The sequence below is a fragment of the Xyrauchen texanus genome, chromosome 30 (genome assembly GCF_025860055.1).
Source record: "Xyrauchen texanus isolate HMW12.3.18 chromosome 30, RBS_HiC_50CHRs, whole genome shotgun sequence".
Lineage (NCBI taxonomy): Eukaryota > Metazoa > Chordata > Actinopteri > Cypriniformes > Catostomidae > Xyrauchen > Xyrauchen texanus.
This window is the reverse complement of record NC_068305.1, coordinates 23,968,748-23,994,708: the sequence shown is the minus strand read 5'-3', so window position 1 is coordinate 23,994,708 and position 25,961 is coordinate 23,968,748. Positions and strand designations below refer to the sequence as shown.

Sequence of the window (25,961 nt, the reverse complement as noted above, 5' to 3'; positions counted from 1 at the left end):
ACATGATTTCTTGCTCAATAGTTGCATGAAATCAATTACTTAGACACTCTTCTCTTTTATGTTTATTTATTGTCTTAAATGATTCCCAAAAAAGCATTTAATTACAGTCGTCACAATATCTAATAGAAACATTATTGCCAATGGATCACAAGACTCCGTAATATCAGGTAAAATCTTTCAGACAATGTACCCTTATATTAAACATTCCATCCTAACATGATATCCTGGGTTGTTTTTATTAAATAATGATTCATTTTACATAATACAGTGTATACTCAATGCTCAAATTTCCTCAGGAGACAAGCACGATAAAGCAAAGTTGAGGAGCTCGGAGAGTACCTGACACAGGATATTAATGTTTGACAACAAAGGAGTCACTGTGTGGATTCCTAATTACAAGTGTAGAGAATGAGCAGGGAAACTGTGGTGCTGACATGAGAACTTGCACTGCAGTGGAATGAGCAAGGAGGTGAGAGCCTCATTTCAAGTTAACATTCCTTTCTACTGAAGGTAACATGAAGGGCAGATCAGACAGAGGTGGTGGGTTGGAGCAGCTCAGCCTCGTCTCAGTTCATGAAGTTTCTGAGCCACTTTCTCTAGTTCAGACTCGATGGCAGCCAGACTCTCAATCTCAACATCCTGCAGAGACAGAAAATCAGTGCCTGCTTTATTTAAAAAAAATGTTTTATGAATATTTATATTCTCTTTTGTAGGGATGTCTCGATACCATTTTGTTTTTAGAATGAGTACGAGTAACCGGTCCTTCATTTTTGGTACTCGTCGATACAGAGTCTGATACATGGGATGAACAGTTTATTTCAGTTTAATCATCAAAATGGTCATTTAAATAAATTAATTCATTAAAACTTTAATCAAATGAAAATATAGCCATTTATTTTCAACATATTATTGTATTATTCTTATCAAATGAAGTGCTAATAGGCAGAACCTCACAGCACAATACAGAATTGGAGTTAAATTTTGTCAAATAATGTGCTGCATATCAGAGCATCACAGATGTTAGATACTGCTCAAGTATAATACAATTACTACTGATTTATTCATATTATTAGTAGTACTGTTACAGTGAATATTACTTAACTTTACAGTGGTGATATATTTCTATATGCCACAATAACGTCAATAACTTTAATTTTGGCGAAGCTTTTATTTTGAAGTGTTTCTGATGATTGATGGCAGATTCCCACTCTGACAAAGTGATTATTAAACCATGAACGGCTGCTATTTAATTTTATAAATATGTACTCTGTATGTGCCTCATGCTACAACATGAATTTATATCCTCAGTTTACTGTCATCTGCCTAAAACTGAGCGTGTGATGCTCATGATGGTGTTTTCCATGTATGAGCCTTGGAGGAGCTTTAAAAGGTATGAGCGTCATCACAAAAGTCTCCACACATTCACAAGCACTCACATTTGAATTTTATGCAAACTATACTTATCTCATTAAATCGCAGCTTTTGCGGTTAAATAATCTCACTAGGATATAAAGTGATTTTAATTTGTGGGCTGAATGTTTACGTAATGACATTCGTACATCAGATGATATCTTAGGGAATTTAGATTTTCTTGCTTCCATTGAAGCACACAAGATGCTCTTTAGAACATTCTCAAATAATGCGTAGAAAACACGGATCATCTGTAAATGTTTTGGCCATTAATGTATACTATATTAGGTAAGGAAGATTACGTTTGTGTTTGCAAATATTAGTATTAGAGTTCAGTGTGGTTTAATAGTAAAAAAAAATTTTGTTCACATTTTGTTCACATTTACTAGGTACATTGATAACGCTATAACACTATAACTCTAACTGATTGTTTATGGGTGTAAATATGAATGAAATATAACCATTACAGCCTTCATTACATTTAGAACCACAAATTATTACAATCCGGGTCTTTATTTTATTTTATTTTTATATATATATATATATATATATATATATATATTATTCAATTTGGGGCCATTTTCATACTTAGAACTAAGTATTATAACATTTAGAACAGACACATTTTTATTACATTTAGGGACTTTTTTTACAAGACAATTTTTAATTATATTTAGGGCCATTAATTAAATTTGTGTCCTCAGCATCATCAGGTTGTGTCATTCTAGCTCGAGTGCATGCTATCATTAAAGCAAAAGGAGCACTAAAAGAAATTAAGAAATTCATGTACATTTTTCAGTTCACTCAAACCGTTATGCTGATAATACAATTTGTAATGAAAGAATGTTTATTTTAAATGAGAAATATGCTGTGGTATCAGCTATAGACAATATAGACAAGTGGTCTCAGATTTTTGGAATCCTTACTACAAACTGGTTAAGGAGAACAGACTCAGAATGCAGAGGGCATCAGATGTCATTAGAACTTTTTTTTTTTACCTCGGTCTTCCTGCTGGCACTGCCCTCCTCATCCCTTTTGTCCTCTGGTTCAGTCTGTGCCATCAGCTGCAGCTCCTGCTCCTCTGGGCTCCTCCAAAACTCCCCCTCTTTCGCTACTTGTTCCTTAGAGTGGTGTGGCACTTCCCAGTTGTTGTCCAATGTTGGGCTTGTCTCCACCTTTTGGTGGGCCAGCTTGCTCATGTGACTCCAACGCTTCACTCCAAACTCTCTCTCCTCCTCCTCTGAAGTTGTCCCCTCCTTTTCAGCTCTCTCATCCATGATGGATTGCTTTACCTCGGGATTCACTTCAAGAGCATCTACAACTGTTGCCCCTTCAGATAAAAAGGGGAACACATTTATGATTGTGTTAACATATCACATCTTCTCTCTATCTCGGTCTCCTCTCACTTATTATTCAGACACACACACACTTTCATCAGAAAGACCTCATATACTATTGTGCAGCTTCAGCAAATACACCACTCTTCTAAATGAAATACTCTCTTTTGCTAGCTTGATCACTGCTCAATGCCTCTTGCCTGGAGAAGTCGGCTTTCACTTAAGCTGTGCTCCAATTCAAGAGGGCCCTACAGAGTAGTCAGTGCTCCCTACACACTAAGGAGGGGATATACTGTATGTTGAAGCTTACTTGAAGGAATTTGTTCATTTGGAATGCATTGCAATGTCATCAAACACATTGCTTGAGATTGTTATGATGTTTACTATGAAAATAAAATGTGATTTGGTTACAACTGCAACCAATGAGTGAGTCATGTGCGTTACACCTGTTTTTCCTATATCATTCACGGCGACATCACAGAAGTATATTCGACAGAAAGGTCATACTGTTACCATAACAAATCCTTTCCCATACCCATATCCTATTTTTATAATTATTTTTTTAATCAATCTGTCGGACTGAGTTGTAAAAGTTACCATCATGGTCTATTTTTATCCATCATGTTTGTATACATTTAGTTTTACTGCTACATTCAGAGGCATGTAGAATCCATTATTGTGCCATATACACAATAGTGGTGGACTCCCCAAGCATGGGTATGGTGAAACCAAGGACATCTAGGGTGAAATTTCAACCTGTCAAATCAACCCCTGTACAACAAGATATTTGTCTACATGAGGTTTTAAATGGACAGGACTTCACGGATCTCCTGATGCATGCAATGAGACAGATGAGAAGCAAGCACAATTATACATGTTCTCCAATAAAATAACTCAGAATTCTGCTCTAAATCTCACGATTGCTCTTTGAATAAATCCAAGTCTAATTAGTTGACATTGCACCAATTTAACACACTTTTTTTAAATCTTGTAAATTTGTGTTCACTTTATTATCATGCAGTAAGTGGAAGTACTGACTTAATAATTAACAGCTCCCCTAAAAATTAAATCGGTCAAATATCCAACAGCATTTTAAATAATCGGTAAACGATGGAGAGTTTTCAGATCATCGATCAGAAGCACTGGGACATGATGAAACTGTGCTAAAATGTTTCTGTTTATAAAGCTTAATAAAGTGTTATCTGTAGATTCCACAACCAGAAGGTCTTTTTTTCAGTAAAAGTTATGTTTCATTTCACACAATTCTAGCACTGAAGGGGTAAAACACTTGCTGGTTATTGCTTTTTGCTCTCAGAATATGGCTGGCCTAAATCTTGGACATTTTACCTCAAACATCTTTGATATGTTAATTGACATTATCTGTGACAATTAAATTTTGCCTATTTACAATCGATTCAGGTACAAATAAAATGTAAATCATTAAAAATTCAAATAGTTAAAATGAGTCAATAAACATCTGTAGGAAGATGAGCACAACAAAAGTTGAAGCACAAACATTTTAAACAGATACACAGCAGATTGGTATGGAAATATATTATATAAGTACTGTACAAAGGTTTTAGGCCCGTGTGTTGCATGGTGAGGATGTCTTAAAAAATAATGAAATAAATAGTTTTCATTTATCACTTAATGTCATAAAAAGTCCAGTAAACAAAGTTAAATTAATATTTGTTGTGACCACCTTTGCCTTCAAAACAGCACCAATTATATATATATTTCATTTGAAAGAGACACGTTCATAATACACATAAGTAATAAACAACATTAGTTTAAACACTACCATTTGTTCCACAAAAGTGTGCTCGCTTGCCTTCTTTGTATTCTCCGCTGACCATCATTCCACCTTATCTCGATCATACACAGGCAATTATTTTAATACAAATTAAATATTTAAAGATGAACATACAGTGTTTTTTTTTTTTTAAGTGATATCACTGAAAGGGGATGCGCGTTTTCTTCAGTTTAAGTTCCAGAATGTCCATCTGATTTCTCCAGCGAATCGAGCCGTTGACCTTGCTCACCTCCTTTGCGTGTTTCAGTTCGGGCCACAGGTCGGGAGTCTGGTTCTGTTGCCATAATCACAATAACCAGCCGCTATACTGGACACATTCACTGTGCACGCTCATGTAGGGCTGCGTTCAACATTTCACAGCAACAGTGAACGAGTCTCTATTAACATTTGATACGTCTCGCATCTGTTTATTGTGCGCAGGATTCACGGATCCAATAATATCATGTAAACTGCTCGTATTGTCGTCCAATGACAGGCCGTCTTACGTCCTCTTCAAGTGGCACATGGGAGAGGGGTGTGTCTTATAACCGAGTCGAAAGTTCATTGGTTGTTCTCACGAGATGGCATTTTTTTAAACTTTATTCTCAATTGGTTAAAGAAAAGGAAAAGGAAAAAGAAAAGCCACTGGTAACTGGCTGAGGAAAAGCAATTGCCAAATACCTATTTAAAATGCATTTAAAAGACTAATTATTGTAGTCATTTATTGGTACATTTAATGACAATTTAAATAAAATAAATCTGATTTATTAATGCACACTTTTATTGCATTAAATAGTGCATTTAAAAGACTAATTATTGTAGTCATTTATTGGTACATTTAATTACAACTTAAAAAAAATAGATATATTAATGCACAATTTTATTGTTAAATATAATTACATTTTCAAACATTAATTAAACACATTATTTGTCTATTTATACATTGATTTATTTATTCAAGTTTTTATTGTCAAATTAATAGATTGATAATTTCTTAATTATTTTGTAAATGGCACTCCTGTGTTTCCATAGTTAATACAGTAATCATGTTTAATGTTGTGATTACTACAAAATACCATAGTGATCTGATGGTTACTGTGGAAAAAACCATGGTTAATTTTTGGAAGGTATGGTTAGGTTTAGGGGTTGGAGTAGGGTCTCTGAGGGACTCTAAATGAACACAATAAAAACACTGCAGTGATGCCACTATATTGTATGCTAAACAGGGGTGTAAGAATATCTGCCACTATTTGCAATATGTGGACAGGAAGATGCTTTTTGTTGCTTTTTACACTTAGTATAAATAGCATCTACATATCTTTGCACTTAGACTCTGGTCAGTTGCAGCATTCTGTGGTATAAATATGGCAATCAGTGTGAAGTATTCCTATGAGCAATGTAAAAGGCATGTTGCATATCAATTTCATAATTACCTTCTTTATGGTTATGAGTCTGATCAATTTCCTCCTTTTCAGAGCTGGAGTGTTTTTTCTCCTGCTCCTGTTTCTCCTCGTCCCCTATTGTGGCCTCCTCCTGTGACTCTCTTTTCTGCTCCGGGTTAATGGAGTTGGGGATGTGATTGCTAGCATTGTCATCTTCTTCATGCTCCTCCTCCTCAGCAGCAATCTTGTTCCTTTTTTTAAACTCCTGCTCCATCATCTCACTTCCTATTGAGCTCTCCTCTTTGGCTCCTCTCTTCTCTGCAGACTCTTCTGGTTTCTCCATAGCAACAAGCATTGACTTATCTGTGGGATGATAAAGGGTTATGTCCATTGTAGGTGCTCATTTGTGTATCATTTCATCTGAACAGCTCTGAAGCTTATATAACATTTCACAAAACAGAAAAACACAGAAAACGGCCAGCTCTTTACCTTAAAATAAATAAAAGATCAATTAAATTATATATAATCAATTAAAAGAATGAATTAATTAAGTTTTTATAAAAAATTGTTTAGGTCAAAGTCCATAAGGTTTGTGGCATCTATCAAGGATTTTGTTGCACTGCCCTGTAATGGAAGTGCATGGCTGTGAATTAAGCCATTTAATGTTTTTTCCTTTGGATCTGTCTTTCTGACCTCAGCTGTGCAGTTTTTGCAAAAGCACATACATATGCTGTATTTTAAACATGTTAACCTCAGAAAAAAAAGCCACCCTGTGACAGCTGACTGCTCACCTCACCATGCAAAGAGACCTCAGGATTTGTTAAATAGACTAACAGTGACACATACAGTATGCACTGAGTTGGATGAAGGTGTATTTGCATTGCATGCAGATCAAAGACATTGGATGTCATAATTCTCAAGGTCAGAATATTTATATAGAAATAAAACAAGAATGTATATTGACAACCCACTCACAAATTAAGGAATAGAATTTTTTACTTCTGACACTGAAAAATAATACATAATGGTATGTAGCTTTACAGCTCCCATACTCTTTGCCCACACACTAGAGGTTTGACATATCCAAATATCTCATATCATCAAGAGCTTCTACATCCAATCCAGTGTTAAACCACTTAGCGGTGTGCATAAGAAATGAAAATATGTGCTCAGTATTTTTTATGTTGAACTGGCCGATTTAGCAGTCGTCTTAGATTTATACTGACACTTAGTGATGTGGGTGCAGCATCATCCAAAAGCAATAGTTTTTCCTTACTAATGCCATTGTAAAAAAAATTAGTGCGCTATGAGTCATTTATTTTCTGAGTGAAAGTGTCCAATAATAGGAGCGTTACCAACAGGAACTAAAACCAAAATGCTTTTCATTTCGGTTCTTTCTGAGCAGAACAAAAGTGGTTAGAACAAAATAAAAAATGATTAATAAAGTTCTTTTTTTTTTTTAAATGACAGTACTCTATGCTAGCGGGGTGATATAACAGTTGCAGTGTTAAAAGAACTCTAAAGAAAGCAAAAAGGGGAGCTGGTCTGGAAAAACAAGCAAAAAATTAGGATATTAAGTGCAAATATGCAATTATATTTTTTGCCCATGTGGACTAATTATCAGCATAGAAATCATAACAAGCAATGTTTATAGTAGCCCTGATAAATTCATATTTTTTCACTAAATGTATTCTTAATATTAAATATATACCCCAAAATATTTAAAACACTTCAAATATACATCTGGTCATCTAATATCAATGAATAGCCAAAATATCTCTCTCCTGCACGCATGCATGCACACCATGGTTGGCCGTGTTTGGACTAAAAGTAATTTTATGCAGGCCGAATTATTTTATTTTAAACATTTAATGATTATTTAATCATTTGTTTTAATATTTTTTTTTTAAATTACAGATCTGCTTCTTGGTCATGACCTGGCAGCACCAAATTAATTAATGCAACATATCTAACAATAATTCAGTGAAGACTTTGAAACAACTGAAAATGTTAAATTTTTACCTTAATATATTTCCTTGTATCTGGATTAACCGTACATGTATATGTAGGGTACATCCACAATGTGCATTAAGGCAAAGAAATGTGTGATGCAGCAGTTTCCTTCAGAATCAAAACATTTAAAAATACAGTTTTCACTTTGCAACAATTGTAAGGGACTTTGTTCCATTTTCAGTTAGGTTCTGCAAAACATTTCATTCGGTTTCATATTAATTTCTTGGATTGTTTTTAGTCCCTGGTTACGAAGATAAAGCAAGTGTCTGACCATGTGTCTGGTCATGTTATTTCAACATGGTGGCCCCCATGAATTAACCCACTCCATGTGTAAATAATCTTTTATCAGGCTCAGTCGCAGTAACTACAGAAAGAAGGCGAAAAGGGGGTGCCCGAACGGTGCCTAACACTTCACCCTGTAAGATACAAGTTATGCCACTAATCAGGCTGCTGATACGACTGGATTCTTTCTCGTGTGAGTTTTTATGATTTTGCACATTTCTTTTTTTAAAGTACTATGCATTTTCTAGGGGTAAATGAGGAAAAAATACTGAGTGCACCTTTAATTAAACTCAGGACCCTACTGAAGTACATTGTCTACCAGAAGAGACAGATGTGCCCTATGGCCTGATTCTGTCAGAATGCTGCTTGTGCAGCATCTAAATGCAAAACTATAGAGCAGAACAGAGTGCTTCACATTAACATGTGCTTTTTGAGCAGAGGTTGACACTGCAGTCTTTTGAAGAGCAAAAACAATGCAAAAGCAAAGTGGCAATCAATGCGTCTGGTTTTCTTTCATAGATTTTATTCTCAGCTTGTTGATCTCTCACCTTTTCACTCTCATATAAAAAAAGGACCATATAAGTGTTCAAATAAAAAGAGCATAAACAAATCAGAAATAATAAACTAATGTAAAGATAAATTGTAAAATTCCAGTGTCACATGTAATGCTCAAAAACAGGTAACAGACTAAGCAAAGGATCACATAAAATGGGAATTAAGAAATGGTGGATTTATCTCACCTGCAGTTTTCATGTCTTTAGGGAGGCTGTTCACATGATCAGGTATGTCACCTGGGTGCTTCAGTGCTCTCTCATTGGCTCCTGTGAAGCAGTTAGATGGGGATGTGATCACAAGTAGACACAGCAGCTTCTTGGAAATAAAATGGAATCTATGGTTTCTTTTTCATAGTTCATCAGCAATGTTACACAAATCTCTGCTCTAAATTTCAAATGGCCTACTGCTGCCAAAAAAATCCATTAGCACCCAGCTGCAATTCTGCAGTCATTAGCATTTCTCTATAGGAAATGTAGAGTTAGTTTATACATTTATGACTTTTCTGTCTTCAAAGTATGTTCAAATCATTAAGTCTTCTGGTGCAGAATCTTGTTATGTGAACCATGCAATCTGGTCTCATAGAATGAACTTTCCCTATACACATTTTTTCAGACTGACTTGTACATGCCACGTTCTACGTTTCGCTGCAGTTTCCTGGTGAAATAAACACTAGAGGCACTGCAACAACTATGTGGTTTAATCATTGTCACACAAATCACGAGTACAATTGCTTATTTTAATCTTATAAAAACTTATTTTCACACTATTACTCACCCCGTGCTATGTTATGATATCAAAACACTTTTACTTTATCGCGTGATTTGAAAAACATTGTAACACGTGTATTACAGACCCAGCTGCATATACACACTTATTCCTATGTCTTTAGCTTTCTTGGTAGCTCACCTGATAGTGTGTTGCACTTTGGGCTCAATGGCCAAAGATGCGCGAAAGTGAAAGTGGCATAAAAGTGACACAAAATGACATTGTTGCATCCATTGTTGTTGTTTTTTAGCATTTTAAAACGCAACTGTTTTGGGTTAGATGTTGGTTAATGTAACTCATTTATCTTTTCAGACACTATTGGTGAGGTTTAGAGTAAACTTTTAGGTTAGGGAGGTACATTTTATTCATTGAGCAAAATGAGGATGTAATCAGACAAGGTTTTCAGTTTTGGCACTCCCCACTGGACATTTCACTTTAAATCTGCAACCAGTGGGAGTCGCGTGATGCTACGTGAGGGCAATTTTAGTTTCAGATCATGCTTGGGTGTGTTTACAGATGTTGCCGCATATAGATAAAAGAAAATCATATAGATGGTGCTTTAATACATCCCTTCTACAAGACCCAGCATTTCATCAAAGGTTAAAGACTGAAGTCGGGTGCCTGGGTAGCTCAGCTAGCAAAGACGATGACTAGCACCCCTGGAGTTCACGAGTTCGAATCCAGGGCGTGCTTATTGATGGTAATTAAAGCCTTGCCAACATGTAAGGCACTGGGGCCAGATGGTTTTGCCACAGAATTTTTTAGATCTTATGTCACAGAACTGATTCCATTTATGTTCAAAGTTTACACAGAGTCATTAAAGAAAGGTGAACTACCGCCAAACATGACGCAAGCCCAGATCAGTCGCATTCTTAAAAAAGATAACGACCCAAATTAATGTAAAAGTTATCATCCAATTTCCCTGATCCAGTTTGATGTAAAAATATTGCCTAAAATTCTGGCTAATCGATTAAGCAGAGTAATTACATCTATTATACATATAGGTCACAAGTGGGGTTTATTCGTGGTCGTAGTTCTTAAGATAATAAAAGACATTTTATAAATATTATGTGGTCAAAAGTGAATGATCAGACCCTGATTGCAGCCATATGACTTGATGCCCAGAAAGTATTTTATAGGGGTGGGGGGATGGAACTATCTTTTTAAGATTTCGGTTTGGGAACACTTTTTTTTTTGAGTGGATTAAATTACTTAATAAAGAACCGTTAGCGACAGTGCAGACTAATAGATTCATTTCAGATTTTTTTTCTCTTGGAAGGGGAACCCGCCAAGGCTGTCCTCTCTCTTCTTTATTGTTCTGTCTTGCCCTGGAAACATAAGCAGCCACAATAATAAGAAGATGATGGTGTGGTACATAAACTTGTACTCTACGCAGATTATATATTATTATTTATCTCCGACTCTAGGAGATCTATGACTAGCCTCTAGGATTCTGTTCTTTGAGGAATTCTTCTTTGATGATTTTTATGTTTTTGATTTCTCAAATATTTTGTGTTTGTTTGTTTATGTGTACATTGTGATCAAAGCCTAAATTACACAGTGATGTTTGTTGATCCTGTATATATATAAATAAATTATTTTATACAAGAATCAATAAAAAGTGTTAATAATAATAATAATAATAATAATAACAACAACAACAACTGAAGCCAAACATGTAATGAAGCACGTAATTTCTGAGACCAGGCTGGAACCATGAGAGAAGCTGCTTTAAGCCAGAATGCAATAAAGTACTGGAACTTAAAACTAGACAGGCCCCAAGTATTTGCATTTCAGAAAAGCATCTAAAGCATTTGATAAAAACATATGTATGTACTATGTCTGTGTGAATACATAACATATGTATGTCATATACATTTAGTTTGACATCTAACTCTGAATGTATGTGGGCGAATCACACCATACGCACGAAGAGTCCATGACCTTCATAGATGCTGTTAGTTTCTCTTGTCTTAACCTCTTTCAGAATGTTTTGCGCTCCAACCAGCACATACTCTTTTCCTTGAGCTAAATATCTCAATCGGACATAACAAATATCTAGGACTGCTTGACCTCATATGATTACCGTTCCCGTGCTATTCCGGTCAACATTTATTGTCCTTGGCTGTCTCGAAGTCTTGCTATCACTATACTATTGGCTGTTGGTTGTTCTATGAAAGTTATAAATATTATGCTTGCTGTAATAAACTTTGAGTAGATTGAATAGAAACAACCGTGTGTTGTCATTCTTTCTTCTCCCTTCATGAAGTCTCCAGATACGCAGAGTCCCGACTGCACTTACCTGGGCATGCACAGAAAGGGACCGAGGAATTCTTGATGGTAGAAGTGTTGTGTGCTAAACTACAACGAGATCCAAGTTTCATTCCTAACATACATAACATGTTTGTCTGCTTGTTTTTTATTATTGCAATCACTCTCTTAAAGCTGAAGAGTGCAACTTTATGGATGTTAAAATATTTCTATCACAGCTCATTATGCAGAGACAACTATAAGTAAGCCATTTGTAGGCTGATTCCCTTAAAAACTTTAAACGCTGTGAAATTGTTCGGTTTGGTTTGAGTGTCCCGGTCATGCTGACACTGCAACTTTGGCTCGACCAATGGCGTGCGTTTGGGGCGGGACTATGTTTATTTGATCACAGGCAGACTGTCATTTGAAAAAGCTGTAGAATACAATGTTAATTTTTGCAGTTCTGTTTGGTGATACTAGCGGCCCAGAAATTACACACTTCAGCTTTAATGTTTTCATTTTCTGATATGTAAAGCCATTTGAGCTGCATTATTATTATTAATAAAATCAAATGATTATGCTAGCCCAATCAAATACAGAGTATCAACTGTTACCTTCCTCTGCTATCTCTTGCAGCTCTCTGAGAAAGTTGTGATGGCGAAGGATAGTCACGAGCCTGTCATCTGCAAGATAAACAGTACATCTCGTTTCCATTATTCATACAGAGCTCTAGGGAAAATGTGTTCATGTTGTCTCCAAACCCCAAATCATATTTAGAATTCAGCACTTTACTTCACATTATTTGTGGTAATTGCCCTGAAATGAACTGCCTCTCCTGAGCTGCACTATTAATCATCAAACCTGCTGAGAGAGAAAAGAGAGGATGTGAGAGAGAGAGAGAGAGAGAGAGAGAGAGAGAGAGCGCATGTGTGTAAAAGCAATAAAGAGGGGGAGAAGAGAGATTTGCTTCGAATTAAAGTTGAGTCAAGCTTTTCCTTTTCTGCTGACCAACAGAGAGTGCAGAGTCGGCTGCTCACTCCTCAGCGATCCTATTCACTTCTTTACTTTCTCTCTCAAAATGTCGGTCTTCTTGTTTCTCTCTCGCTCTCTGTATATGTATATATATATATATATATATATATATATATATATAATGTGTGTATGTCTATTTGTCTACCCTTTCACATGGTGTTTGATTTCCCTGCTGTAAGTGTTATCTCTGTAACAATAGCTGCTCTGTTTATAGAATGTCACTGTGATGTGACTGAATAGTGCAAGGCAAAACTTCACACTATGACTGCTCATGTGGTAAAGCGATTAATTACATTTTGCATTAACTTTCATCTATCAGGAACATGCAGTTACTGCAGCAATGACCACAAATTGATCATGATCAGGAAGGTCACTGCTGATGTTAGGGAAAAGGAGCAACCAAGTGCAGCTAAATATATGGTAATAGTAGTCCAGGGGGTCACAATGCAGAGACCCACCAGTGCTTAGGGTTTCAAAGCAGTCCTGGGACACTGGGATGGGGTGAGGCTTGGACAGAGCATCCGCAATGACTTCAACAATACACTTCATCACCTATACAAAGACAGAGAGACATGTTGGAATATGAGAATCAATGACAGTTTAACCTATTTAAAAACATTTCTGGCTCATATAGTCACAGCACGTTAATTCAGATTTAGCGTGATGTATCCATAATGGAGGGGCTCGAGCAGTCCAGAGGGGATCTCCGAGCTCAAGCCCAGTCCTGTCTGACTAAAGCAAGAAATAAAAAGACAAATTTGAAATAATAATTGGTACAGGCGTTATGATATATATAAAGGTCGAGATGAGGAGGAGGAGTGATGCCACAAGAATCGTCACCAGTGCAAGGGAAACAGCCGCTTATATATCCTTGGGATGAGATTGGCATGCCTAGATGAGAAGCTCCTCCCAAATTTACATTTGGAATTTATGCAGGCATAATTGGCCAATACTCTAAAGAATGCTTAAATATGTCACTAAATTATTTATTGAGTAAAATACTGTAAGACAATAAGAATGCCTCACTATTGCCTAAATAATTCCAATTCAATTAGATTTGCAGTTTTTCACAGAACAGGACTTTTGGCTGTATCATGTAAAGATTTGGCATTGTGTTTCACATGTTCATTAGATTAATCTGATAGAGGTCATCGCATCATCATGCTAATTATATCTCCAAGTCTCTGTGCAAGCAATATTTATCCAGCCTTACTGTCTCCCATTTCAATTTCAATCAATGTAATTTCCTCCTCAATGCTTTCATCCCTCCCTCCTGTCTGTGTTTTGTTTGGCTCCACGTTCCACTAAAAGTCAAACATTTCTCTGTTGTCAGGGAAAACAGCCTCTCTCAAAACTGCCAAAGCTGAACTGTTGCTGAAATGGCATTATCATTATACTGAGGAGAACTGCATCTGATCTGTTGGTAACTTGACTTTAGCTAAGAGTTTGCTATACATGTCTTTCTTTCTCAATGAGACATTAATTGGAAGGTAAGATTGCTCTGATGAAGAATTTGACTTGCCAAATGCTGCACAGACAGAAATTACATTTACGCATTTGGCAGACGCTTTTATCCAAAGTGACTTACAGTGCACTTATTACAGGGACAATCCCCCCAGACCAAACTGGATTAAGTGTCTTGCTCAAGGACACAATGTGGTGGCTGTGGGGATCGAACCAGCAACCTTCTGATTGCCAGTTATGAGCTTTAGTCCACTACACCACCACCACTCCATTAGTCCTCTACGCCACCACCACTAACATCAGTATTCAAATACTTAAATACAGATAAATATACAATAGATGCAGATTATAAGTAAGAGATAAGTGGAAACGTAAGTCAGCGTATGGGCACATTCAACATGTGTCTGTAAAACTTCCTATTTTCACATATCTACAGATTTCTGGAGATTTTCCAGCTATCTCTATGTGTCAAAACAGTAAAGGTCTCTTCATATTTTCCAATACCAAGAACAAGAATGAGGCATGTAATAATCTGGACCTCCTAAAAAATCAGTATTTTGTGTTATATGAAAGTAACCCAACATCAACTTTAAGTTTAAATTCAGATCAGCAGAGGTTAAAAAGCACACTTTGCGGTCATCTGTAGTTTGTAGCCTCCTCCCAGTAACACACATCGCACAGCTGTCACTAGACTGATGTTGTGTTGTTGACTCACAGTCTCACTTCTGCTGCTCTCCTCCACACTTCCTAACAACATGGACTACTGCCACTCTGTACAGCCTTATGGTCCTCTTTCTCATAATACTGCTCCAAATTCACTTTAATCCTAATGCATATGTGGGTCAAAAATGTTAAAAGTTTTTAGGACATCATTTAACACGAAATGGTCTTTTGATCTGCCACTCCAGGTATTCTTCAAATAAGGTGTCTTCTATCATATAAAGTGGCATTTTAAACAATTAGTTGAATGTTTTTTAATTTAGACGTGAATTTGAATCACTACCTGTGTGTGTGTCATCCATAACCCATATGGGTTTTCTATGGGATTCAATGCATTTAACACTGGTATTATTTTTGTAATACACTGATTATTTTCAGTTTCCATTTGTTATGTAATTAAATTTATGTTAAATGCCATGTTCACGTTTATATTTGTGTAGTATGCAAGTATAGAAAGTTAATTCAGCTGATACTTATATTCAAAGTGCTTGACATTACGCCCATTACAGGGAGCAACCTGAGGTTAGATGACTAGTTCATATCACGGGTACAATGGGTAGCATCTGGACCACTTCTTAGTGTTTTTGTACCTGCAACTTATTTTTCTGTATGCCTCACCACTCTAAACATCAAATATAGCTACATAAAATAATGTGTAAATATAGGCTGCATCCAAAAACAGGAAAATTCTGCTTTCGGAGGCCGTTTACGGAGACAGGATGTAAATACTGTTTCACACTGTTTGGAGACCAGTATCCTTAAGAGTTAGATTCATTAAAAACAGCTGTCAAGTAAGCCATTAACTGTATAGGCAGTAAGTCAGCTGGATGCAGCCAGTGTCATTCAGCAATACAGAATACATAAGGTTATCATTTTAAAAGTTTCACAATTTTTTAGTTAAAAAATAAATAAAAAAATCTTAGTCCATTGCACTAATGTGTTTGTTGTTTCGATATTTCATATTTTACCATAAAACATAGAAATTGTCCATATATGTTAAAGCCATACAGGCTTTTTTAACATTGTCACCCAAAACTCCTACACCATTTTCAATGTGTCTGATACTCTTCAGATTCGAACTAAAGATATATATATATATATATAATTATTAATCTAATTATCATCAGAGTTAGTTTTTCTTAAAAAATAAAAGTTTTATGAGTTTAGAGTCTTTTTTGACCCAAACATGCGTTAAAGGGGGCTGAATTTACATATGCATTCTAGGGTTAACATTCAGAGCACTTGTAAAGCAGTTCTGAGAAATCGTTTTGAAATTTAAGTTAAAGGTTGTGTTTGTTAAAACAATGATTTATAAACGCTTACCTTCACGTCTTTGTCATCCTTGTAACCTGGGGACACAGGCACCGAGAAGACTGTACGGAAGAGAGAATGCTTTGATCAGCAAAGCCATAATCCTATAATTCGATATAGACCTTATTCAGAGAGAGTAGATTTTATATTATAGACATTCAGAGAGACTATATTTATTTTTGACGGGAATGAAAACGAGGCTGTGAGGGATAAATCGACAATACGTACAGTCAGGGGCGTCGGACTGGGGGGGGGTAAAGGGTACCGAGTACCCAGGGCCCGAGGCAGGGGGGGCCCCTTAGAAGTCAGTTTTCTATACATACATATTTGGTACGGGGGCCCAGCAAGATGGTTTGTACCCAGGGCCCAAAATTTGGTGCTACGCCCCTGCGTACGGTGGCATACACTACAGCCTATAAAGCTGTATAAAGTTTCTAGATAAAACCACATTTTCACAACTCATGATTCCTGGAGTCTTTTGTCTGCCGAAGGTGTTTTGAAAATATTTTAATTCAATATTTCGTCAGCGGAACTATCAGAAACAATTTAACCCAACACATGGAAGTCTCGCGCAGCCTCGTTTTCATTCCCGTCAGAAATTAAATATGCGAATAAGGTCCACTGTCGAAATAACTTAAGTTTAAGCGACTTTTGAACAGCGATTAACTGTCCAGAGGTACTTTGTTTCACCTTGTGTCTGACACAGGATCGTTTGACCTAAGTCAACTAAGTTGTCTTTTCAAAACGATAAAAGACGCTTGTGTTCCGTTCAAGTGTTTTATTCGCTGTCCGTGGTGCTGACAGACACGACGAGGCATCGCTCAGGTGTAAACCATTTAGAATCGATACATCATTCATAATAAACACTAAACATTTCGACAACATGAAGTGGTACTCACTTACCCAAATTCACCAGCACCGCGAGACCAACACATCCTCGTGCAATCATTTTCGTGCAGACAACCTTTCCGCTTAAAAGTGACAAACCTTAGGGCGTTAGAAGCCTATTTTGAGTGAGTGAAAACACTCGCTGATTTATGGATGCATTATACGCATAAGCGTCTGGGCTTATTCTTTTCGCGGGATCCACAGATTTATGTCGGTTCTAGCACACCACAATACCTCACTGTACTCACTACCGCAGCGATGCCGCCTTTATATAGAAGACTTGAAGAGGAAATGACATCAGTATAAAAGCAAAGCCGCTCAGAACACATCAGCTGCAAAATGTTGAAGACTTCATGATACATACCAAACAATAAAGTAGAAGGCTAATCGAAACACGGATGTCAGATGTTCTCACGTGGAATAGGTTCAAGGTTCCATCAAGATCATATTAGGCTACTCAGTTAAACTCTCATTGAGCACAGCAAAATTGTGAGATGATCATAGGCTTTTGGGCATATCTTATAGTAAGATCATAAAGATTTCCACCACAGTAAAAAATTGAATGGAAATGTCACATTTCACCTTGCAGTCATCAGTCCCAAATTAAGCTAAATGAAAGATGAGTTGTGAATAAGTTATTGCTTTGTATTAATCTGAATATCCGTGCTGAATACTAAATAGAAGTTGGCCAGGAGTGGCTGCCATAAGACACAGAATGTTATTCAATGCTTTGAACACTGGCGTTGAGTGACTGATGGACCTCAGGGGATTACACCACCAACTAATTCAAATGCATACAAAGCTCACTATAATTCCTTCAGTAAATGTAAGAATAGTCACCAGTCAACTTATATAGCACTTTCTTAACCTTAGAGATTACCAAAGCGCTTTACTCTGTGTCCCAATCACACACCAAGGGTGACAGTGCTGCCATGCAAGGCGCTAGCCTGCCATTGGGAGCAACTTGGGGTTCGAACCACCAACCCTGCGCCAGAGTTAACAAGTCAATTCATTATGAAGGACTAGCTTTGATGGCAACATCTCTCTTTTTTCACTGCAGTACTTAGCATGACTGCATTATACACATAAATGTTGTCTTTATAGCTCATGGAAATGGTTTCAGGCAGTCATTGTGCATCTCAAGACCTCTGTTGGGTTTAATGCTGCATCAGTCTACCCTAGTGGGTAGAAAATAGCCTGACAATGCGCTCATTAGTTGCAGATGTTTATACATTTTACCCCTGTTGGCGAAAAAGGTTCTGAGTCGAGCAGATACACAGCAGAAAAGCTAGAAATTAGAGCCAGCAGACATTCTGACTGATATTTTGTAATGAGAAGACCAAACGGTCTCTCTTCTGGACAAAAATATATTGGACAGTCAGCAGGAGTTTGTGTGAGAGACAGAATGCCCCTAATCTTCTTCAGAGATTAAACAGGGTATGGTTTCTTTTTATATTGGTTTGAAATTCAACCACATACCCAAACATTTTCCATTTGCACCAACATTTAGCACACAAATACACAGAGGTTTTCCAAATAATTAACTTTATATTAAAATGCATTAAACCAAATGTCTAGGAAAGCCATCTTCCTTGCAACTTTACACACTGAGCAGGGACATTTATAAAATTAATAAAACAATATTACGTTCTGTGGCAAAACTGATCATCTCAATCAGTCAGTTTGTCTCTTCGTAGAGTTCTCGGAAACAGAATAACAGCTAATATTAGCAAGCCACATGACACATACAATGCTGCAGCATTAAGTGGGTCAAAACACAATATTATAGATACAGAATTGGTGTATAAAAGTAATAAACTTAAAGACACATTCTGACTCTTACATGGCTTAACAGACTTCGGTTGTGCAGCATTTAGGTCCCCTTATTTTTGGAATACCTATATGGAAATTCAAAGCCTTTTTACCAGAGAAGGTCATACAAATGTATGACTTCTGAAGATGGAACAGAGGTATTTGCTTTGCCTAATTTTATTGCCATGCTCTTCATTTAATAGGCATCAATTCATTTATTCTAAGATCTGTTTGAGTAGATGGGAATATTGCGTCCAAGAACCTTATTCAACAGTCAAAACTTTTCTTCAAGAGGCTTCTTTGATTGGTAAAAGCAAATATAAAAAGGAAAAAAAAACAGGCAAGTGTCCTTTCTGAAAGCTTTATTTGAGAATAATAACAGCACTTCTCATGTTGCAAAATCCAAAGCATTAATGTTATTATTGTGGGCATTAGGATGCTCTCAAACAGTTTATTTTTCACCATGCTCTCACAAGCAAAACAATTGTTCTCACCTAACATTCAATTCCTTTATCCTTATCCTCACAGGCTTAATGAGTTTGCAGAGTAACCCCTGGCCATTTTCGTTCAAACCAGCTTGAATTAGCTTACAGAATTACCTTTCATTCCTAAATTGATTATGGCAGCATTACACAGATAAATTCAGCTTTGTACCAGCTGTTGTGCCATTTTGGTAACGCATATAAAAAAAATAAAAAGTCATCGGGTTAGCATATGTTTTTCTATTCTGAGGTTTCAACATTTACATTGAATTAATCTGTACAATCTAATACTGACTTTTACCACATCTTAAATATATTTGCAAACTGCAATTTCCTGTTTATTAGTGATAACTCATTTTTTGTCCTTCATACCCTCTCCATCAGTTTTACAGATCATCCTGCAGTAGCTCAAGTTTCTGAACAGAACCTCAATTATTCAGAGCCCTTTAAAGCAATGATATCCAGCCCCTTTAGAACATCAGGGAGGATAGACATGATGCACCACAAATCATGATACTCCATATGGATGTCCTACAAGGAGGCCAGATTAACAGCCAACCAGAGTGGAAGAAAAGCCAATGCAGGCATGAGGTGGAGAAACACTCGTCTGGTGCCAACTGACTGGTGTTTCTCAGGACGTGGGGAGCCGGACTTTGCAGGGTTGGGTCTGGTGTAAATGTACGGATAACCCTGGGTTTTGTCCGTTTGAGTGTGAGAGAATGTAACAAGTGAATCCAACAGATGTCATTAAAAGGGACATTGCAAGATAAAATTCCATAAAAATATTACATAAGTGATAATAGACGTCTTACCATAGGGGGGCAAATGAGCTCAATAGAGTTTGAAAAGCTATGCACCATTAACTTCTCTCCCTCAGGCTGGAACTACCCACAAAGAAATGAGAGATATTGTTTGATAGACTGTATGAATGAATCACATCATCTTAACAGTGGCTTAGACTCCCTATAACTGAAGTAAAATATCTCAAATGGGCAGTAGTGTGTCTCAAAATAGGCCAGATTGTTATACATTTACTTTTAAAAATATAACTTTCAAATTTGAGTTTTGGTATTTTTTTTTTTTTTGTGACGAGTAAAATAAATCAAAACCTGTTACCATGTTGTTCCAGAGTCCCTTGGCCAACTCCTCATGTCCTTTCATGGTGAAATGGAAGCAGTCAGGGGTAAAGAAGCTCATGTCAATCTTCCCATTCTGCTTGGGCAAAATAATAAAGCAATATATTCACAAACCATTTTTTGACTTCCATTTTCAACATGACTTCCACATTTTAAAGGGATGTTCACCAAAAATTATTTTTGTTTCACCATTTACTTACCAGCATCAACATTCTTAAAAATGTCTCGTGTTCAATAGAAGAAAGGAATTCATACATAGTTTAACAACATGAAGGTGAGTTAATGACAACAGAATTTTCATTTTTGGTTGAACTATTCCTTTAGAAATGAATGCCATGCTATACACTGCCAGGAATTAACAAGTCATCAGTTCCAAATAGCCTTCTTACAGGAAGTCTTGGTGGGTCTGCGTGTTTCAGGAATGGCTGCAATACCACAGCAAAGTCCTTCTTAAAGAAACGGTCACTGTACAAGAGCTGCTCCAGTGCTCTCTGATACAACAGAAAATTTTGTTTAGCACCATATACAAAATACAGTGAACAAAATGTTTTAAATGCTATTTGCAATATATACATACTGTAATATACATACATATACATATACATACATACATACATACATACCACACACACACAAACAAACTCACTTGAAATTCTATGTTGACTCCAACTAGTTCCTTCAGATCAGCAGATCCAGCAGCTGGCTTTACCAGACAGGAGCAGAATGACCTGGAGATATTGGAGCATTAAATAGGAGAGAAATTAACCTGTAGAACTGAACTAAGAAAAATGAGATGATTAAATGTTCATAAAACTGACAGGCAGAAAGAAATCTACAGGCCATGGAAAGTCTGCTCAGCCATTCAAATTATATTTAAGTATTGGATAAGAGTTTTGTATCCATTTTCATTGACAATTTGCATTCATGACTACTTTTCATACGTTGTTAGATTTTTGATGATTTGATTTCCTGTACCTCTGGAGCATGCATCCTGGGGTGGGCTTCTGTACCTCCCTCAGGGTCTCCATGGGCAGTATCTGAACCACATTGACTATCATTCGAGGGACCTGCACAGAACGTTTTCACGTTTAAAAATTCCATCCTGCAAAGTCCTGTGAGAACACACACATATCCATATGCATATTTATTTTATTAAAACTAGATGAGCAAATGACTCAGATGTCATTCTGTTTGTTTCTATCAACACCAGTGACCATGCACAGGTAAGAAATATAAATTTTGGTTCCTGTAGCTCAACAGGTAAAGCATGATGCTAGCACGGCCATGATCATGGGTTTGATTCCCAGGAAATACAAACTGCTAAAATGTAAATCACTGTAAATCAGTGGCCTCCATTTCTTTGTAGAGTAAAAAAGTCAAAAGGCATTGTGATTGTTGTGTAATAACTAACATCTCGAGAGAAACCTGCCATTACCTCATTCATCAGCATTTCCAAGGACACGGTCATGTAATGGACAAAGTTCTCCACTGAAAAGAGGGACTGTGTGTATAAATAGAGGACATTCATTTAGTGCTCTGTAAAAACACTCCTACAGGACCATATTTTTTGAATACAGAATATGGACTCTTTAGAGGTCCTTTAGTCACATCTGCTAGCCTAAAACTGCAGTTTCAAACTGCTCAAAGGAGCAAACAATGAGAACAAAGAAACAGATCCATAAGACTTTCATAACCATCTCTACAAGTATCTGTTCACAATCAATTTAACATGTTTTAGACCTCCACAAGTTCCCAGTTTGACATTGTGAACAACATTGGTCAATACTGTAGAAGAATCTTCTGTCTGTAGTTTGCCAAAGAAACAGCTTTGTAAGTAATGCCTTGTCTTTGCAGTAATCACAGATGTCATTCATCCCAATTAGAATGGTCAAGATCTTCCAGTCCCCATCAAAGTCAATACCCTGTAGCAAAAGATGGAAAATCATAACAATGGAAGATTACAAAAGCTGTATTTACTAAGCACAAAGCACATCCTGTACAATGTGAAATAGACCAAAAGTAAATCTAGGCCAAAATGTAGAGGAACGATTTTGATAACAGCCTATTCAAAAGCACAATAATGGAAGAAAGAACTATTTGCAAATACAGCTGATGGTTGTCATTAATGGGAATAATGTGAAGCAACCACTCCTTACCTCATATGTTTTCAATGTGTCAATCAAACGTCTGACTTGATCAGGAAGATTACTATGAAGAGAGGCAAAAATCAAATCATCATCTGATTACATATCACATTAACAAATTGGTAGCAAGCTTAGTTTAAAAAAATAAATAAAACCCTGATCTAGATGGCAAATGATAAAGCATGTGTTTCAGGCATATTTGTATATGTTTATTCTTTGGAGGTATGTCTAGTGATGTATTGGCACTTACAAGGTGTTGTGTCCAGTTACAGCCAGGTTAAATCCAGTCTCACAGAGAGGAGCTGGGGTCCCATGGACAGTCTTGGTTGGGGCAGGTCCCACTAAATTGGGGTTGAAAAGTCTAATGATGTCTAAATCGGATGAAAAGAGAAGTACTGGTCAGATATTTGAAAAGTGCACACTGATTCATTAAAGGTATAGTTCACCCAAAAATGAAAATTCTCATCATTTACTCACCCTCATGCAATCCCTGATGTGCATGACTTTCTTCAGCAGAACACAAATTAAGATTTGGTCCTCACAACACAAGTGAATGATGACCAGAACTCAGCATTGGGCAGCATAAAAGTAATCCATGTGACTCTAAAGGTTGAATCCATATCTTCCAAAGTGATATGATAGGTGAGAAACAGATCTATTATGTCCCTTTTTACTATCAATCACCACCTTTGACAAGCCCCAACCAGTAGGTGGCTGAAAATGAGTCACTTCCAAATTCAAAGTGTAGATTTTCAGTAAAAAAAGAATAAAATATTTTCTGTTTCTCATCCACACCTATCATAGTACTTCTGAAGACATGGATTTAACCACTGGAGTCATAAATGTTACTTTTATGCTGCCTTTATGTCCCTTTTGGAGCTGCAGATTTCTAGCCACCATTCACTTGCATTGAGGACCAACAGAGCTGAAATATTGTTTTAAAAATCTTTGTTTGGGTTTTGCAGAAGACCGAAAGGCATACACATTTGGGATGGTATGAAGTGAGGAAATGAGAGAATTTTCATTTTTGGGTGAACTATCCCTTTAAGTTTGGTTGATGCTTGGTCGCTAAGCTCTTGCTTTGTTCAATGTAACAACCACTAAGAGTATTAATTCAGATAGTCAATGCAGAATATACCAATATTAAGGTAAAAGGACATACTTGCGAGTGTAATGACATCTTGAAAGGACCCATAGCCACCAATGCTGCAAGTCACAATAAAAGAAACATACGCTCAGAAAATAGAGCATGTTCAAATATGTCATAATACAGCATAAGAGAAAGTCCTCATATAAAGGTTTCCAAAACAATTCCCAAAACTTTATGATAAATTAATAACAACAGTAAAATGTACCTCCAAGACACATGGCGAAATTCAATAGGTATGCCAAGAACTGTGGTTGCATTTGCACCAATGGCTGTCTACAAGTGATACAATTACTGAAATTAGAGATTATTGATTCAGAGCAAGTAAGATTATAACAATAATGTGACCACTTTATTGGCAACAATTAGTAATTATCACTAATTATTTTGTACTTGCTCAAACTGTTTACCTCATGAAAAAAGTATTGTGATTAAAAGATTCTGAATTAATTTTGTTGTCAGTTTACATCTAAGAGGACTAAACAGATCAAGGGAAGAGTAAATAATTGCACTCACTGTCAATGAATCCCCAAGGGCAGCAATCACTTTAATATCCGCTGCCTTAACCAGCTCAACTATTATAGAGATGGAGCAAACCAAAAGATCAGGTACTAAAACATCCTTTAAAGACTCTTCATAAATTACATCGATTTTAATCGAAGTTCACTTATGACACAATAACTAATATTAATCATCCTCAGATAGCAAGCATAAATCAAATGGTAAATAGAGCCATATATATATATATATATATATATACACACACACACATATACATACACACACACACTCTTATATAGTGCCTTTTTTAACCTTAGTGGTTACCTTAGTTGTCTAGCACACAGACACCGACAACGGCAGAGCTGCCATGCAAGGCACTAGCCTAACATTGGGAGCAACTTGGGGTTCAGTGTCTTGCCCAAGACACTTCGGCATGTGGAGTCATGTGGGCTGGGAATCGAACCACCAACCCTGCGATTAGTGGTTGACCCGCTCTACCTGATCCACATCCGCCCCAATCAAGACATTCTGTAATAATGATGATCTAATAGCCTCAAATAAAACACTAGAATCTGAAAAATCTAAATGGAAATCTTAGTTGACAATCATCTAAAATACTGATCCTAGATCAACCAACCTGAGGAGGGCACAGAAGAGGAGGGGCTCATATCAGGACATACGAAAGGTGGATTTTTGAAACTGATTGGTCTGGTCTTGTCAGGAAACTCCTGTTAGTAGTAACGTGAAACAAAATAACATGAGATAACATACAGTTATTATCAGCCAGTTACTGTGCCGTCAGTCACAGCAAGCAATGGATGGGGGGAATCATTGAGACCACAGTTTGGTAGACAAACCAGAGCACTGAAATCATGGTTATATTACAATTTACCAAGGATAAGCCAAATAGAGAGCTGTATTTACTGCCTTGTATTGACAATATAACACAACACAAGTGTGCTTGTTTGATTAAGTTTATAAATGTTCTCTACAGAAACATGGTATTACCTTTCTGAGGGCCTCCTCACTGAAGTGACTAAGTCCTTCTTCATATTCCAACCTCCACTCATTCCCTTGAGAAAAATGGCAAGATCTATGAATCCTGTAGGCTTAGCAGAAGTCAGAATATGACAAAGCAGACATACATAGACAGGGTTAAGTAAAATGCACTAGGCTTTTAACAAATCCTCATCCACACCCAGAGGACCACATAAATCTCTTTGTCCCTTATCAACATAATTTAGTCCAAGCATCTCAAGCCAGACTCTTTTCACCAGATCAGACATGTAAATGTGGGCCATGCACTACAGCCTGTCCTCCCAGCTCTGGATGCTTCTAGCACTTACCGTTGACAGGGCAGAGGGCTAGCAAGCAGGTTGCCACGGCAATCAAAAGCCACTCCATGGTGGAGCGTTTCCAAGCGGGTTGTCACAATGGATGTGCGTGCAGAGAGAACGAGGCCATTATATCAGTGCCCCTTTATCTCCCCCACCCAAAACAGCTGAGTGACGAAGTTCAGGCCCACCGACATAAAGCAT

General features: G+C 36.9%; 2 protein-coding genes across 2 annotated transcripts; both read right to left on the bottom strand.

Moving 5' to 3' along the window:
- Positions 1-28: 28 nt before the first annotated feature.
- Positions 29-17,437, bottom strand: chga (chromogranin A). The gene is made up of 8 exons (XM_052098260.1): positions 17,217-17,437; positions 16,326-16,375; positions 13,277-13,370; positions 12,401-12,469; positions 8,957-9,037; positions 5,973-6,284; positions 2,409-2,740; positions 29-639 (listed from the first exon to the last, which is right to left on the bottom strand). The coding sequence occupies exons 1-8, from the start codon at positions 17,260-17,262 to the stop codon at positions 556-558; spliced, it is 1,068 nt and encodes a 355-aa protein (XP_051954220.1). The 5' UTR covers positions 17,263-17,437; the 3' UTR covers positions 29-555.
- Positions 17,438-19,366: 1,929 nt separating this feature from the next.
- On the bottom strand, positions 19,367-25,944 carry si:dkey-177p2.18 (phospholipase B1, membrane-associated). Its single transcript, XM_052099173.1, has 16 exons — positions 25,770-25,944; positions 25,432-25,496; positions 25,061-25,151; positions 24,439-24,497; positions 24,131-24,198; positions 23,938-23,981; positions 23,026-23,146; positions 22,788-22,839; positions 22,473-22,553; positions 22,067-22,132; positions 21,607-21,698; positions 21,278-21,359; positions 21,021-21,122; positions 20,612-20,707; positions 20,308-20,379; positions 19,367-20,185 (listed from the first exon to the last, which is right to left on the bottom strand). Exons 1-16 carry the CDS (start codon positions 25,825-25,827, stop codon positions 20,027-20,029), a joined length of 1,308 nt encoding a protein of 435 aa, XP_051955133.1. The 5' UTR covers positions 25,828-25,944; the 3' UTR covers positions 19,367-20,026.
- Between the last annotated feature and the right edge of the window lie 17 nt (positions 25,945-25,961).